The following is a 15,306-nucleotide window of genomic DNA, read 5'->3' on the forward strand; positions in this document are numbered from 1 at the left end:
TCGATAATTAAATACGTATAGGGTGTACAAATTCCCAAAGCTTTATACGTTGAGTCATATATGCAAATTTTGAGTGCGAGAATCCCCAAAATCAGCAAGTCTTGGATCGGTAAATATTCGGAAAAAATGTTATCCCGTCCGATAACCACAAGTATGGGTTTCTAATATGGGTCGATTTTTCTGGATTTTAGAGGATCGTTTTACTTGATGAGTGGAATGAAAAGAAAGCTTGTTTAAGGAGAAGAAAGAAGAAAAATAAGAAGATAGAGTGAAGAAGATGAGGAAGGAGGGAGAGGGCTACGACTGTGCGGGTTGGCATCGTATATATTAAAGATATTTAGTTTCCTTGAGGGATTTAGGTGTTAGGTTTCGGTCAAAATTTATTTACGATGACCTTTTATTTGCTTTGTTTTAATGGGGAATATACATTTTGTGATTTTTTGTTATGCGAGTATGAGGAGGGGACAACAAGTGCCGTGGGAGATGGGTAAATAAGTGAGAGGAAATAAAAACACGTAAGAATTAGAATTTTTAATTACTCGAAGGACTTATAATTTAAGTGAGTTAAAAAGGCGGGTATAATTATGAAATGGATAGTGCACACGAAAGGAATTAAAAATGTTCCTTTAATTTACTTTAATTTGGGGCGAATTGTTCATTGATTAGAGTTTAATTTTGGTATTGATGGGAGGACTTATTAAGTTTTTATTATTTATTATTATGAGTTATTATACACGTGGGGATCTGTTAAAGTAATCCGATGTGTTGAGATAAAGTCTGATCGTTATGTTTGTCAGAGTAGTGTAGTCTGGATTAAGTTGATTAATTTCAAAGCCTGCATATTATTGTTTGAAGACGATGTATGGGTTTTGTTATTAGTTATATTAGAGTGGATGTCGAACTAAAGTAGGGGTTAAACTTTGGATGGGAGACTGTTTTTAATCCATAGAATTTCGCGGCTGTTCTTTCAATTTTCTTTAGTTCTTTGTTAGAGTTAATTAAGAGATCACTTCTAATGTTTTCGGGATGTGGGGTTTGTGTTTTGCTTTTTTATTTTCTGTTTGTTAGAACGCATATCAAAGTGATATGCCTTCCATCTTATATTTATGAGGAATTTATTGATAGTCTGCACAAGTTTGTGGATGAAGGGCGGTTTAGAGGGAAGCGGGATATTTTTAGCAGAGAGGGGTATATATTCATTGTAATACATTTTTGGTAAGGATAGAAAAACTCGACCAAAAAGGGAGCTTCAGGATAAACGAAATAAGTCACAGATTAGAGATCAAGGAAATTTTCCATTCAGATATTACATTGAGGTAATACTTTCAGGATGATCCTAGCCAAAAAGGTAAAGCTCAATACATAAAAATATAGCAATATATAGGTTTAATGATAAAAGTTAAATTCTTTAGATTAAAATATATACAAACATATTTATATATATATATATATATATATATATATTACTGGAAATGTTTTCTCAGTCATTAAATCATTTCTCTCTGATAGGTTCATAAGAGTAGTGGTTGATGGGCAGAAATTAGAGGCCCACAGTATTAATGCTGGAGTCCCTCAGGGGTCCATCCTGGGTCCAACCCTCTTCCTGATCTACATCAATGATCTCCCAAAACATATACTTAAATCATTCGTTGACATCTATGCTGATGACACGACCATCTATGGCAACGCATCAAAGGCCGTAAATGACAAAGTTCTCTCTAATTCTCTCTCCTCTGATCTTGAGCGCGTGGTACAATGGGGGAAGAGGTGGCTGGTCACTTTTAATGCATCCAAAACCAAGCTTCTATCTTTACATCATCAACGCTCTGATCCCCATCTGGCATCAATTGAAATGGGTGGCTCTCATCATGGCGAGGCTCCACGTTTTGACAAGCTTCTGGGCTTGACCTTTACTCCTGATCTGAAATAGAACACGTACATCAAATCTGTTGCCAGGGACGATGGGAAAATGGTGGGATCCTTCTACCGCCCCTCAAGATATCTCACTACTGATGCAATTCTCTATCTGTATAAAAGCCAAGTACGTCCAAGGATGGAGTACTGCTGCCACATCTGGGCAGGAGCTGCTAAAAACAGCCTATCCTGCCTTGACAGAGTACAAAATAGACTTCGTGGTTTAGTGGGGGATGCCCTTTTCTCTTCCCTGCAACCTCTCTCCCACAGAAGAGATGTTGCGAGCCTGTCTTTGTTTTATCGTTATTTCCATGGCAAGTGCTCGTCTGAGCTCCAATCCCTCGTCCCCCCCCCCTCGCCAATCTTTCACGAGAAACACCCGTCTGGCTGAAACTACTGTCAATAATTTTCCCCACTCTTTATCTCTGCCTAAATCCAAACGTAGATTCCATGAGCAAAGCTTCTTTCTTAGAACTGCACGCCAGTGGAACTCTCTGCCGCTTGCCTGTTTCCCACCTGACTACAACTTGCACCTCTTCAAGTCCAACATAAACAAACTTCTGACAAACCGCCCCCTTATAGATAGAGTGTCTTACTTATCAAAACCCCCAATACCAATGATTACTACAATACTATCTCATTGATTACTGTACACGCAATAACCCTTATCCCTGAGTAGCCTTCGGACCTTGATAAGTGGTAACCCCCATGTAAAAAAAAAATTTAAGTTAAAAATTTATTCTTTGAAACAAGGAATGTTTGGGGATAAATTATATTTATTTCCTTAATTCATGAATTTTCAATAATAGCTCATATCATCAGAGGAAATAAAATGCAATTAGCAACATGTTCAGCTATGAATAAATAAAATTTTGCTTTTCAGCACATATATTGAAACTGTTATTTAAAAGTTATATAGATTGTGCTTAAGAATCATAGAAAAAGGATATCATACAACCTGAGTAGTTCAATATCAGAATAAATTCAATAGTTTTCCGGGATATTACTACCAGATAGGACGAGTAGTTATCAACGGGGAAAATCACAGGTGATCGATCTATGATTCTTAAGCACCATCTAAATAACGTTTAAATAACATTTTCAATATATGTGCTGAAAAGCAAAATATTTGTTCATTCAAAGCTGAACATGTTGCTAATTGCATTTCAATTCATTGCAACCTTTTCTCGCAGAAGAGACGTTGCGAGTCTGTCTCTACTTTATCGTTATTTTCATGGCAAGTTCTCGTCTGAGCTTCAATCTATGTCCCCCCCTCGCAAAACATTTACGAGAAACACGCGTCTAGCTGAAAACACTCTTACTATTGCCCCCCACTCTTTATCTGTGCCTAAACTTAAACGCAGATTCCACGAACAAAGCTGTTTTCTTATAACTGCACACCTGTGGAACTGTCTTCCATTTTCCTGCTTTCCAGCTGACTACAATATGGTCGTCTCCAAGTCCACTGTAAACAAGTTCTTGATGATCCGTTCCCCTTAAGTAATCCAATTTACCAAATTTACACTACTAACGATTACTATGATATTGTCCCATTGACTACTATATACTCTTTAACCCTTATCCTCTAGTGGCCTCTGAGCCTTGATAATTCATGACTTCTTTGTAAAAAAAATGCACATGTCCCATTTTTTATATTAATTAAAATATAATATTTATGCGTATTTTACGATCGAGCTACGCCGGTGGGGGGGGGGGCTGCTAGTCAATTAATTAAAATGAGCTGTCCGGTTAAATAATCAAATTATGCTCAACCCACTTTTTGTTTCCAATACACTCATGGTTCACCATCCAACTGACAATCTTAATAATCTGTATCCTTGAGTTGTCATTGATCTAAGTAAGAGTTGACTTGTCAATGCACACAAAAAAAAATCGGATCATGTTGCTACTGATATTGGTGTGTGTACACAAGCGTCGGTAATGTATCGATTCGTTAAAGTATCATTACGTCCAACAAATGTAAATATGAATAACGGATGATTCTTCATATGGGGCGTCTTTATTAAGATGTGAATAGAAAGTTCGTATGACAAACATTATGTTCGTTTGGGCAATATTCATTTGTCAGAACCTTTTTATCCAACCAGGAAAGCTGTTCTTACTAATAGATAACAGAATTATTGACCCGGAAGATATTAGATAAATGCCTATGGTACAAATAAATGTTATTTGTTTTCAAATAAGAATGGCTGCTGATCAAACACCCGCCTTTTAATAGGTTAAATAAAACGGAATGGGCGCAATAGTTGAAACCATTCCAATGTGCTTTATGCAATCGTTTCGTTTCCTTTTTCTGTATTTCCGAAACATATTTGAATGTGACTTTCGCATGTAAAACAACTATATAAAATCAGAAACGGATACACTAAACGATCACTCATTCAATTTATGGGTTTGTCAATGCAAATGCTATGTTATTATGAGGTATAGACGACTAAGTTTAAACGTGACATACCTACAGAACTACTGATATTCGGCGTCGCTTTGCGAAATCCGTGCATGCTTCAGACAAGTGAATATTACATTTAACAATTATTTTAAAAAAATAATTCACATGAGAATATGACATCTTCGAATGATTATTTAAAATTGCTGCCAACAGGAAATATGCTTTGCTTACTCGTGTGCTTTTTTGCTTCGGTTTCTTGCTGGACCTACCAGGAAGAATACAACTTCAGGAAGATACTATATAATAACTATAATAGGGAAATGCGTCCTTTAAAAGACATGGATGATATTGTTGAAGTTGACGTTTGCATGTCTTTTGTTAATGCATATAAGTTCGACATTGTGAACGGGAAAATAACCATAGAAGCATATGCCAACATTGTGTGGCATGACCAGATATTGCCATGGAACATAAGCAAGTACAACGTAACTGAACTTCTTCTTAAAAGGGTTTGGTCACCAATATTCGACTTGGATTTCGGTGAAAAACAACTGAACTACAACAGGAAGGACCTCGTGACCATAAATTACGAAGGTCAGGCACAGAAATGGAACGATTTATTTTTTGAGATTCATTGTAATATCAACGTCTACGCGTATCCGTTCGACACGCACTTTTGTTCAAAGGACATTTATTTCAAAGACTATGACATGAAAAAACTGCGATTGCGTAGTCTTACGTGCGATGAATTTAATGATGATGACAAAGGCAACTGGATTGTTTCAAAATCGTGTTCCATTATTAATAAATACAACTTCAGCGCGGGATTCGTGAAAATTCGTCTTCATCGCAACGCTCCCGTCAAATGTTTCTCAATCTTTCTCCCGCTTTTTATATTCCTCGTTCTAAATATGATGGTTGGTTATCTCCCGGTGGAGAGCGGAGAGAAAATTGCGTTTGCGACAACCGTGTTCCTTTCGAATGTCATTTATCTCGAGGAAGTCGGGAAGCAATTGCCGAATGAACCGTCGAGTATTCCGCTGTTGTTTTGGAGTCATTTGATTTTGATTCTATTAAGTGGAATGTCGGCCGTCGGAGCAATCATCACGAGTAAACTTTCCTGGAAGGCTGAATTTGCAAGGATGGCAAGTGTCTCGAAAAACGAGGCCGAAACTCAGTTCATAGACACAACAAATAATAACCCAATGAATAATTACAAAGAAAGCCAAAATGAAAATGAGGATAAATGCATGGAAAATCGCCCCCATCATAGGAAAATAGAATTGGCAATGTGTAAAATGATGATTTTTATATCATTGATTTATGTTTCTGTTATGGCCAGTTTATATTGCATTTCAATTTGGGGGGAAGATGACTTCTAATCAGAATAACTTTAAGTTGGAGAAAGGATATAAAATGATCAATTTACAAAAAAAAAAAAAAAGATTTTATTTGAATTATCTCCCTTAGAAATTAATGCTCGTATTGTGCCGTAAGAAATGTTTTAGTATTCTATCTATTTTATTCAATCACTATAATGCATAGCTATTAACATCGACCAAACTATTGCATACACAAATAAATAGTAAAATATATTTACAAATAAAATAACATTAAACATTAATTCAGAAATAAAAATAGTTATGCGAATTAGGCTTACAAATTAATGCGTTTACGTTATTGCCCTCTACTATATTTAACTGTATTTCAAAAGACGATAGTATATTAATGATACACACACACACACATATATATACATATATATATATATGTGTATGTGTGTGTGTGTGTGTGTGTGTGGTACTTGTACAGCTTAATCAAGTTATAAAAAAAATGCAAATATTGAAAAAAAAGGTTATATCGTATGTATCCGTTTTAGACTGAAAATCTCCGAAAAAAAAAATCAGTTAATTTGATCGAGCAGTTTTTTTGTTTTTTTACAGCGGTAAAACACGTTTTTATGACAGCACGTTGAATGTACACATCTTTGAATTTTTACATTTTTGTTTGCGTTTCAAGAAAACGCCACGGAGAGATAACTCCATTTAAATCGCCGACACTCCCTCCCCATCTTTAACACTAGCTTTTCTTCCAAAAAATCGAACCTTTTGCTCGATATCATAACAAATTGTTTTTTCGCTGTAAAAAAAAAAAAACTACTTGATGAAATTAAGTTAATTTTTTTTCGGAGAACTTCATTCCATAACGGATACGTACAATATAAACTTTTTCAATATGTTAATCTTTTCATGTTTTGATTAAACTGTACAAGTACCACATATGTGTGTGTGTTTATGTGTGTCGATATATACAGGGTGACCCATAAAAAACGGACCCCAGCTCTAATTAGGCCCCGTTTCTTACTGTTTTGTCCGAATGAAATGAAACTTTCATCATAACTAGTTTATTATATCCAAAACATCACATCAAAACTTTAGGGTCTTTGACCTTTTTTTTCTATTTTTCTTTCTCCGTTCTACAGCATATGTTCTAGATGGCCTCTTTTGTTTTTTTTGGGGTCACCCTGTATATGTATATATCCATTTCCAAATTAGCGATAAACGTTTTAATAATTTTGTACTAAGCATTTATTCCGATTCATTGAGCTATGTTTTCTGCCATTGCTTACGCGGATGATATTTCCAAAATGACTGAAAGTTCTGTTTCAAACCAAATTCGTCTAGTAGGAATGCAAGTCTGAATAAACGATTCTGCATTTTTGGATATTATCGATCCGAAGAATATACCAAGTGTAAATATGGAATCATGTATATATATATATATATATAAATATATATATATATATATATATGAATGTGTGTATGTGTGTGTGTGTCATCCATTCACGTGAAATTACCTTTTTCTTCACCATATTCCCTCTGCTTCACTTTTTGTTATCAAGTAAGATCTTTAACTTACTTGCAGTTTCATCAAATACTTTTGTATGCAAAATCCGATCCCGCATTTTGCTAATTCCTACTCTCTGATGAGAAGGAAAGTATTTCTTCGAAATTCTGCAAATTAATGACTATCCACTTATTAAGTGTTTCCTTTTCTGATTAAATATGTTCCAAAATCGTGTTCCATTATTAATAAATACAACTTCAGCGCGGGATTCGTGAAAATTCGTCTTCATCGCAACGCTCCCGTCAAATGTTTCTCAATCTTTCTCCCGCTTTTTATATTCCTCGTTCTAAATATGATGGTTGGTTATCTCCCGGTGGAGAGCGGAGAGAAAATTGCGTTTGCGACAACCGTGTTCCTTTCGAATGTCATTTATCTCGAGGAAGTCGGGAAGCAATTGCCGAATGAACCGTCGAGTATTCCGCTGTTGTTTTGGAGTCATTTGATTTTGATTCTATTAAGTGGAATGTCGGCCGTCGGAGCAATCATCACGAGTAAACTTTCCTGGAAGGCTGAATTTGCAAGGATGGCAAGTGTCTCGAAAAACGAGGCCGAAACTCAGTTCATAGACACAACAAATAATAACCCAATGAATAATTACAAAGAAAGCCAAAATGAAAATGAGGATAAATGCATGGAAAATCGCCCCCATCATAGGAAAATAGAATTGGCAATGTGTAAAATGATGATTTTTATATCATTGATTTATGTTTCTGTTATGGCCAGTTTATATTGCATTTCAATTTGGGGGGAAGATGACTTCTAATCAGAATAACTTTAAGTTGGAGAAAGGATATAAAATGATCAATTTACAAAAAAAAAAAAAAAGATTTTATTTGAATTATCTCCCTTAGAAATTAATGCTCGTATTGTGCCGTAAGAAATGTTTTAGTATTCTATCTATTTTATTCAATCACTATAATGCATAGCTATTAACATCGACCAAACTATTGCATACACAAATAAATAGTAAAATATATTTACAAATAAAATAACATTAAACATTAATTCAGAAATAAAAATAGTTATGCGAATTAGGCTTACAAATTAATGCGTTTACGTTATTGCCCTCTACTATATTTAACTGTATTTCAAAAGACGATAGTATATTAATGATACACACACACACACATATATATACATATATATATATATGTGTATGTGTGTGTGTGTGTGTGTGTGTGTGGTACTTGTACAGCTTAATCAAGTTATAAAAAAAATGCAAATATTGAAAAAAAAGGTTATATCGTATGTATCCGTTTTAGACTGAAAATCTCCGAAAAAAAAAAATCAGTTAATTTGATCGAGCAGTTTTTTTGTTTTTTTACAGCGGTAAAACACGTTTTTATGACAGCACGTTGAATGTACACATCTTTGAATTTTTACATTTTTGTTTGCGTTTCAAGAAAACGCCACGGAGAGATAACTCCATTTAAATCGCCGACACTCCCTCCCCATCTTTAACACTAGCTTTTCTTCCAAAAAATCGAACCTTTTGCTCGATATCATAACAAATTGTTTTTTCGCTGTAAAAAAAAAAAACTACTTGATGAAATTAAGTTAATTTTTTTTCGGAGAACTTCATTCCATAACGGATACGTACAATATAAACTTTTTCAATATGTTAATCTTTTCATGTTTTGATTAAACTGTACAAGTACCACATATGTGTGTGTGTTTATGTGTGTCGATATATACAGGGTGACCCATAAAAAACGGACCCCAGCTCTAATTAGGCCCCGTTTCTTACTGTTTTGTCCGAATGAAATGAAACTTTCATCATAACTAGTTTATTATATCCAAAACATCACATCAAAACTTTAGGGTCTTTGACCTTTTTTTTCTATTTTTCTTTCTCCGTTCTACAGCATATGTTCTAGATGGCCTCTTTTGTTTTTTTTGGGGTCACCCTGTATATGTATATATCCATTTCCAAATTAGCGATAAACGTTTTAATAATTTTGTACTAAGCATTTATTCCGATTCATTGAGCTATGTTTTCTGCCATTGCTTACGCGGATGATATTTCCAAAATGACTGAAAGTTCTGTTTCAAACCAAATTCGTCTAGTAGGAATGCAAGTCTGAATAAACGATTCTGCATTTTTGGATATTATCGATCCGAAGAATATACCAAGTGTAAATATGGAATCATGTATATATATATATATATATATATAAATATATATATATATATATATGAATGTGTGTATGTGTGTGTGTGTCATCCATTCACGTGAAATTACCTTTTTCTTCACCATATTCCCTCTGCTTCACTTTTTGTTATCAAGTAAGATCTTTAACTTACTTGCAGTTTCATCAAATACTTTTGTATGCAAAATCCGATCCCGCATTTTGCTAATTCCTACTCTCTGATGAGAAGGAAAGTATTTCTTCGAAATTCCGCAAATTAAGGACTATCCACTTATTAAGTGTTTCCTTTTCTGATTAAATATGTTTTTAACTCTTTTTCAAAGTGTTTTTTAACATGTTTTATTAACTGTTTGCTCATATATATATATATATATATATATATATATATATATATATATATATTGCTATTGAAAATTTATTCAATATATCATTATCAATTTGTAAGGAAGGTATACACAATTTAAATTATCCGACAATGAGTACAAATAAACAAAAAAAATCTTATTCCTTGAGTTACGAAGAATGCAATTCTTCGCATGAGAGGGAAGAGGTTTGCAAAATATACAATAAATTTTGCAGTTGAATGCATTAAAGGAAACTACAAATATGAAATAATTCATACTATATGTACGCATATCAGGGCCTCTTGCAGACTGGCCATATTATAGGACCAAAACTTTAAAATAAAAGTGGATAAATAATCTTTCACATATAAAAAAACGTTCTTGATTCCTGTCTTAAAAATGATTTTTCGACTGATGAGTTGATCCTTCTGAAAGGAGGAACTTCTGAAACATGCACTAACATATGTAGCCAATGATGTTTGTACGAATAAACATTATATACATGCTTTGTTCATTTATCAAGCACTCTAGGAAGCTATACACCTATCATTTACACACACACACACACATATATATATGTATAATATGTATATATACATATGTGTGTGTACGTATATGTATATTTGTGCGTAAATATGTATATATATACGCAGATTTTCACACGCATATATATACACATGTATAATATATGCATACATATATATATATATATATATATATATATATATATATATATATATATGGCCAAGACAAAAAGACAAAAACGTCTGTAATTTATTCAAAAAGGTTTATCAGCTAAAGATTAAACACAGGCCTGACTCTGTAGTGTGCATAACATACGTATATTTACATATAACTAAGCCCTAATCATGCATTGAGCACTTTTACGTAAATATTGAAAAGGTAGCGGAAGAAAAATACACTAGTCGAGTGGCGGAAAAAATATACTAGCGGGGAAGTGGGCACCCCCCTCCTCGCTAGTGTATTTTAAAAACTTTTAATTATCGTGGAATTTCCATAATTTCTGCTAGTACATACTATTCTTTTACATTTTTCAAAACAGTACTCAGCGTACACGTGTTTCGCTGCTCTACAGCTCATCAGCGTAGTGTGACTATACTAAGGCTCCAACTTCAAACCATTGGTTCTATCGAGTGCGTATACTGTTACGCTATGATATTATTTGATATTATTTGCAATTTTTATCGCTTTTAAAGGTTTATCGATTATTTTATTGGTGCCTTTTTAGCGATAATGAAATATTCGGTATTAGCGTCTAGGAGATCAATGAATTAGTTTCCTCTAAGAAATATTGACTATATTTTTAGGACGTAAACAAATAAATAAATAAATATTACTTTTTAAAAAATTTTATGGTTCGAGGTTTGAACCCTAATACGGGCAAATTACGCTGATGACATGTAGAGCAGCAAAACACATGCACGTGTAGTACTGTTTAAAAAATAAAAAATAAATAAGAGAAAAACAGCATCCTAAGGCCAGTTTTTTTCCAATGAAAGTTTTCCTGCAAAGTTTCCTCTTTACTTCTAAAACGTTTTTTCACTACTTTCTCTTTTGATCTTTCTTTCTTTTTCGTTCTTTGTGATTAGCAATGCTTTTATTAAATAATACATAAACTTTGTACGAAACAATGGCTATTCGGAATCTGGTTTCATCGTAAAAAATGCCCACTGACGCTGCATCTCTAAAGGTTTTGCAGCAGAAATGTGTATGCATATATGTAGTTAATAATGTTTATATAAATGAACAAACAATAGTATATAATATAGTTTTACAATTTATTTTATGAATAAATGTTAGTCATAAATTTTTTTTTTTAACTACAAAATGTTAATAAAGTTTACAATTTTCTCTGTGCAATCTTTTTCGTGTATTCTTATTGGAAATCGATGATAACGTGAACTTGTGATTTTCAAATAATGATATCCTTTTAGTTTCTCTTTTTTTTTTCTTTGCATACTTTCTCCTCTTTATCAAAAGACGTGATAGGAAAGACACACACGTATTTAATACACAGATGTTAAGTTTGTATAATATATACCTATGTCAATAGCTTATCGGCGGACTATAGTTAATTTATAAAAGAGTGTTTAAGTTCACTTCGCCCAGGAAAAGCTTTTTAGCTAACAAATAATACAAACAATGGGAAACGTATAGAAATCAAACAATAAATCAATTTGTGTGCAGTAGTTAGGCTGGTGACTTCTGTTTCCAGGTTTACTCGAACAAATTAAACAAGTTTAAGTTGTAAACATATAGAAAAATTGTTTGGTTATCTTCCTTAACATTACATTTGAACACGCATCTCTTGATCGATGTTGCTTCAATATCCTCTCATGCGACTAAGCATTGATTCTATATATTTCCTGCACTTTCATCTCAACCTTTACTTAGTGATATTATCTTCGACCATATACTAAAGATAAAGGCATATATACACATATCCATACATATAATCTCACGAAGGGCCTTTCACGGTTTATAGTATTACCCGTCATGTCTTACTCAGTATTAACAACAGTCTTTTATATTTCGTTAATTTCTTCTGCTGGCAGCTGGACGTATCAAGAAGAATACGCATTTCGAAACTCTGTCATGGAAAAATACAATAATAATATACGACCTTTAAATAATTTGAGCGAGGCCATTGGTATCGACTTAATCCTCTCCATTGTGAAATTGAACGATTTTGACCTCGTTGAAGGTCGATTAAAAGTTCAAACTTACCTGATGTTGAACTGGTGTGATGAAAGACTGTTCTGGAACCGGAGCGATTACCAAATATCCGATCTCATGGTATCCACCACTAAGATGTGGTCGCCAGCCATCAGCGTCTATAACACGGAAAACGAAATGATATCAAAGGATCACATCAAAATCCATTTATATGAGAACGGCGTCGTGTCGCAGTGGAGGAGTCTTTATTTTAACATTCTTTGTGACGTAGACGCAACTGCTTACCCCTTCGACAGGCATGTATGTCAAACAATGCTCTATTTCAACGACTATGACATTCATAGGGCTACGTTTAAAAGCATACGCTGCAAAAACAGGACTGACTTAAGCCGCAAAAATTGGCACATCAACTTCCATTGTGATGTCAAAATCTACCACAATAGTAGCCGGGGTTTACTCTCAATAACTCTCGTCCGTAAAATTAATTTACAATGTTTATCCACTCTTTTACCTTTATTGATCTTCTTTGTACTGAATTTAATGATCAGCTATCTTCCTATTCAGAGTGGAGAAAAGGTAACATTTGCCACGACGGTTTTTCTATCAAATGTCGTCTACCTTGGAGATCTTGATAAACAGTTGCCAAAGGAACCGAACGAGATTTCTCTGATATTTTTGTGCCACATAATTCTGACATTTCTGAGCGGGATGTCCGCAGTCGGCACTATTATCACAAGTCAGATATTCTGGAAGGGCAAATCCGGACAACCAACCCCAGTCAACAAAATTGGCTCTTGCAAATGCCGAATACACGTTATACAAACTCACACCTGCAGCGACGAAGCGAAGAGCGAGAAAGGGGCGTATTTCGACGATGGAACCAAACCAAAACATATGGAAGGTCGGAATCGCATAAATTATTCGAAAATTGAGTCAGTGATTCGTTACATCATGACGTTCATTTCAGTCACGTGCGCTTTCATTTTTACTGGTTTGTTTGTTGAAGCAATTCTTGATTAAAAAAAAAAACATATTACGCTTCAGATACACTTATTAAGTCTGTGAGTACAGCGTGGAAAATTCAATTTAAAACATAAGCGTGACAAATCGACAAGCGAATACACTTTTTTATAGACGTGCATGGGTGAATTTAAATCAAATTAAATTGTGATAGACAAAAGTGAATGCTATTACGACATTAGGTGGGGGATAACCAAAATAGAATGATATTTCAAATTTAAGAAGGAAGAACCAACCGCTGTTGATGGCTTCTGATAAAATTACTTGGAGTATATGAGTAATAAATATGTGGGCTAAATCTCATTGGTTGAGAGGTTTACCGGAAGTGGAAGACATGGGGTAAAAATAACGTGATAACTGATAAAGTCAGTAACAAAATTACGTTGAAGACTGCGAAAAGCAGATAATCCTCGTAACTATGGTGCGTCTCGTTGTCTCCATGAAAAAATGCCCTGAACCAAATACAAAGATAAGTGCATTATATACAAATTGAGACTTTGACGAACGTTTTTGCTATTCCATTTCATCTTAACTACAAAACTCAATTTCTTTAGTAATTGCGTTTCCATTTTCTACTATTTCCACCCTCTAGTTCAAATGTACGCACAGCTTTTTTATACTATTTTATTTATTTGTCTGTTCCTTTAAGCAACTAATTGGTTAATCATAAAAGTCGCAGCAATATTTCTAAGACATGTCTTTCTAGCACATTTAATAATAGAGATCCTATTTCAAATTAAAGTGTGACGAGCGAAGGTAAATATTATTTAAAATTTAATAGCGGCAGATAAGCTTCAATAATCTATATTTCACATAGGTATATTTATATGCATAAAAAAAAGGAGAACGTCTACCTAAAACCACTAACCTAGTTCTAAAACAGATCTTTGTTTGATAAAATGCATGCCCATTGGCTGATAGGAAGGGGCGCGGTGGATACTAGAAAGCTGATTGGCCAACTAGAAATCCTCAACATATATAAAAACAAGAAGCAACCACAAAATTCGCCCATAAGCCTGACGAATCCTATAATTGGATGAAACGCAGAATATTCAGTGTAGCTTAATCGCCATATATATTTTATAAATTACTATATATATATATATATATATATATATATATATATATATATATATATATATATATATATATATATATACACGCTTATCATTGACTTTTTTAAACCTAAATTTTACATTTTAAATTATATATTTAAATATCTTAAATATGTCCCAACCGATATAAACGAGCCTACCGACATTTAAACTGGCACTATATATCAGGTAAGGGATAATCTTTGTTTTTATAATGTAAACATTATATTCTTCAATATATTCTTCAAATATTCTTCAAATCAGTAAAGCGAATGACATTAGCAGCTCATTAATCTGCTATAGATGAACAATAATTTAGATCAGTTATCATTTCTTATTAACTGAAATATGTTCATTTTGCATCTGATCATAAATTTATCTGTAGTCATATATAAATCTTTTTCTGTAATTTAACATGTATATTTATATATAAAATTAATTTAATCTTTCTTTCTTTCTTTCTCTCTCTCTCTCTCTCATATATATATATATATATATATATATATATATATATATATATATTATATATGTGTGTGTGTATGCGTGTGTGTGAATTAAATATTTTCGCATCAGATGGCGTCTCCAATTGTTCTTTGAAAGTATTGTTTCTTTTCGGTTTTTATTGTTTTGGTTTTTGAGGTAGCGACTATAAACACTGCAATAAATAATTGTGCATTATTCTTTTTCTTAAAACTTTTTTCTGTGGCAATTGCGCATTATTTCTAAGGAAAAATACATTTCAACTATTGTGGAAGAAACCTACATTTGTC

General features: G+C 33.5%; 2 protein-coding genes across 2 annotated transcripts; both read left to right on the forward strand.

Moving 5' to 3' along the window:
- Nucleotides 1-4,644: 4,644 nt before the first annotated feature.
- On the forward strand, nucleotides 4,645-5,706 carry LOC145276644 (chemotactile receptor for bitter tastants 1-like). Its single transcript, XM_080127835.1, has one exon. It carries the CDS (start codon nucleotides 4,645-4,647, stop codon nucleotides 5,704-5,706), a length of 1,062 nt encoding a protein of 353 aa, XP_079983961.1.
- A 6,536-nt stretch (nucleotides 5,707-12,242) lies between these two features.
- Nucleotides 12,243-13,442, forward strand: LOC145276645 (chemotactile receptor for bitter tastants 1-like). The gene has a single exon (XM_080127836.1). It carries the CDS (start codon nucleotides 12,243-12,245, stop codon nucleotides 13,440-13,442), a length of 1,200 nt encoding a protein of 399 aa, XP_079983962.1.
- The last annotated feature ends 1,864 nt before the right edge of the window (nucleotides 13,443-15,306 follow it).

The sequence above is a fragment of the Euprymna scolopes genome, chromosome 5 (genome assembly GCF_053919585.1).
Source record: "Euprymna scolopes isolate OS-2025 chromosome 5, ASM5391958v1, whole genome shotgun sequence".
Lineage (NCBI taxonomy): Eukaryota > Metazoa > Mollusca > Cephalopoda > Sepiida > Sepiolidae > Euprymna > Euprymna scolopes.

Excerpts from the sequence above, each read along its gene's own strand:
- LOC145276645 (XM_080127836.1), top strand. The coding sequence starts at position 12,243 with ATGTCTTACTCAGTATTAACAACAGTCTTTTATATTTCGTTAATTTCT.
- LOC145276644 (XM_080127835.1), top strand. The coding sequence starts at position 4,645 with ATGCGTCCTTTAAAAGACATGGATGATATTGTTGAAGTTGACGTTTGC.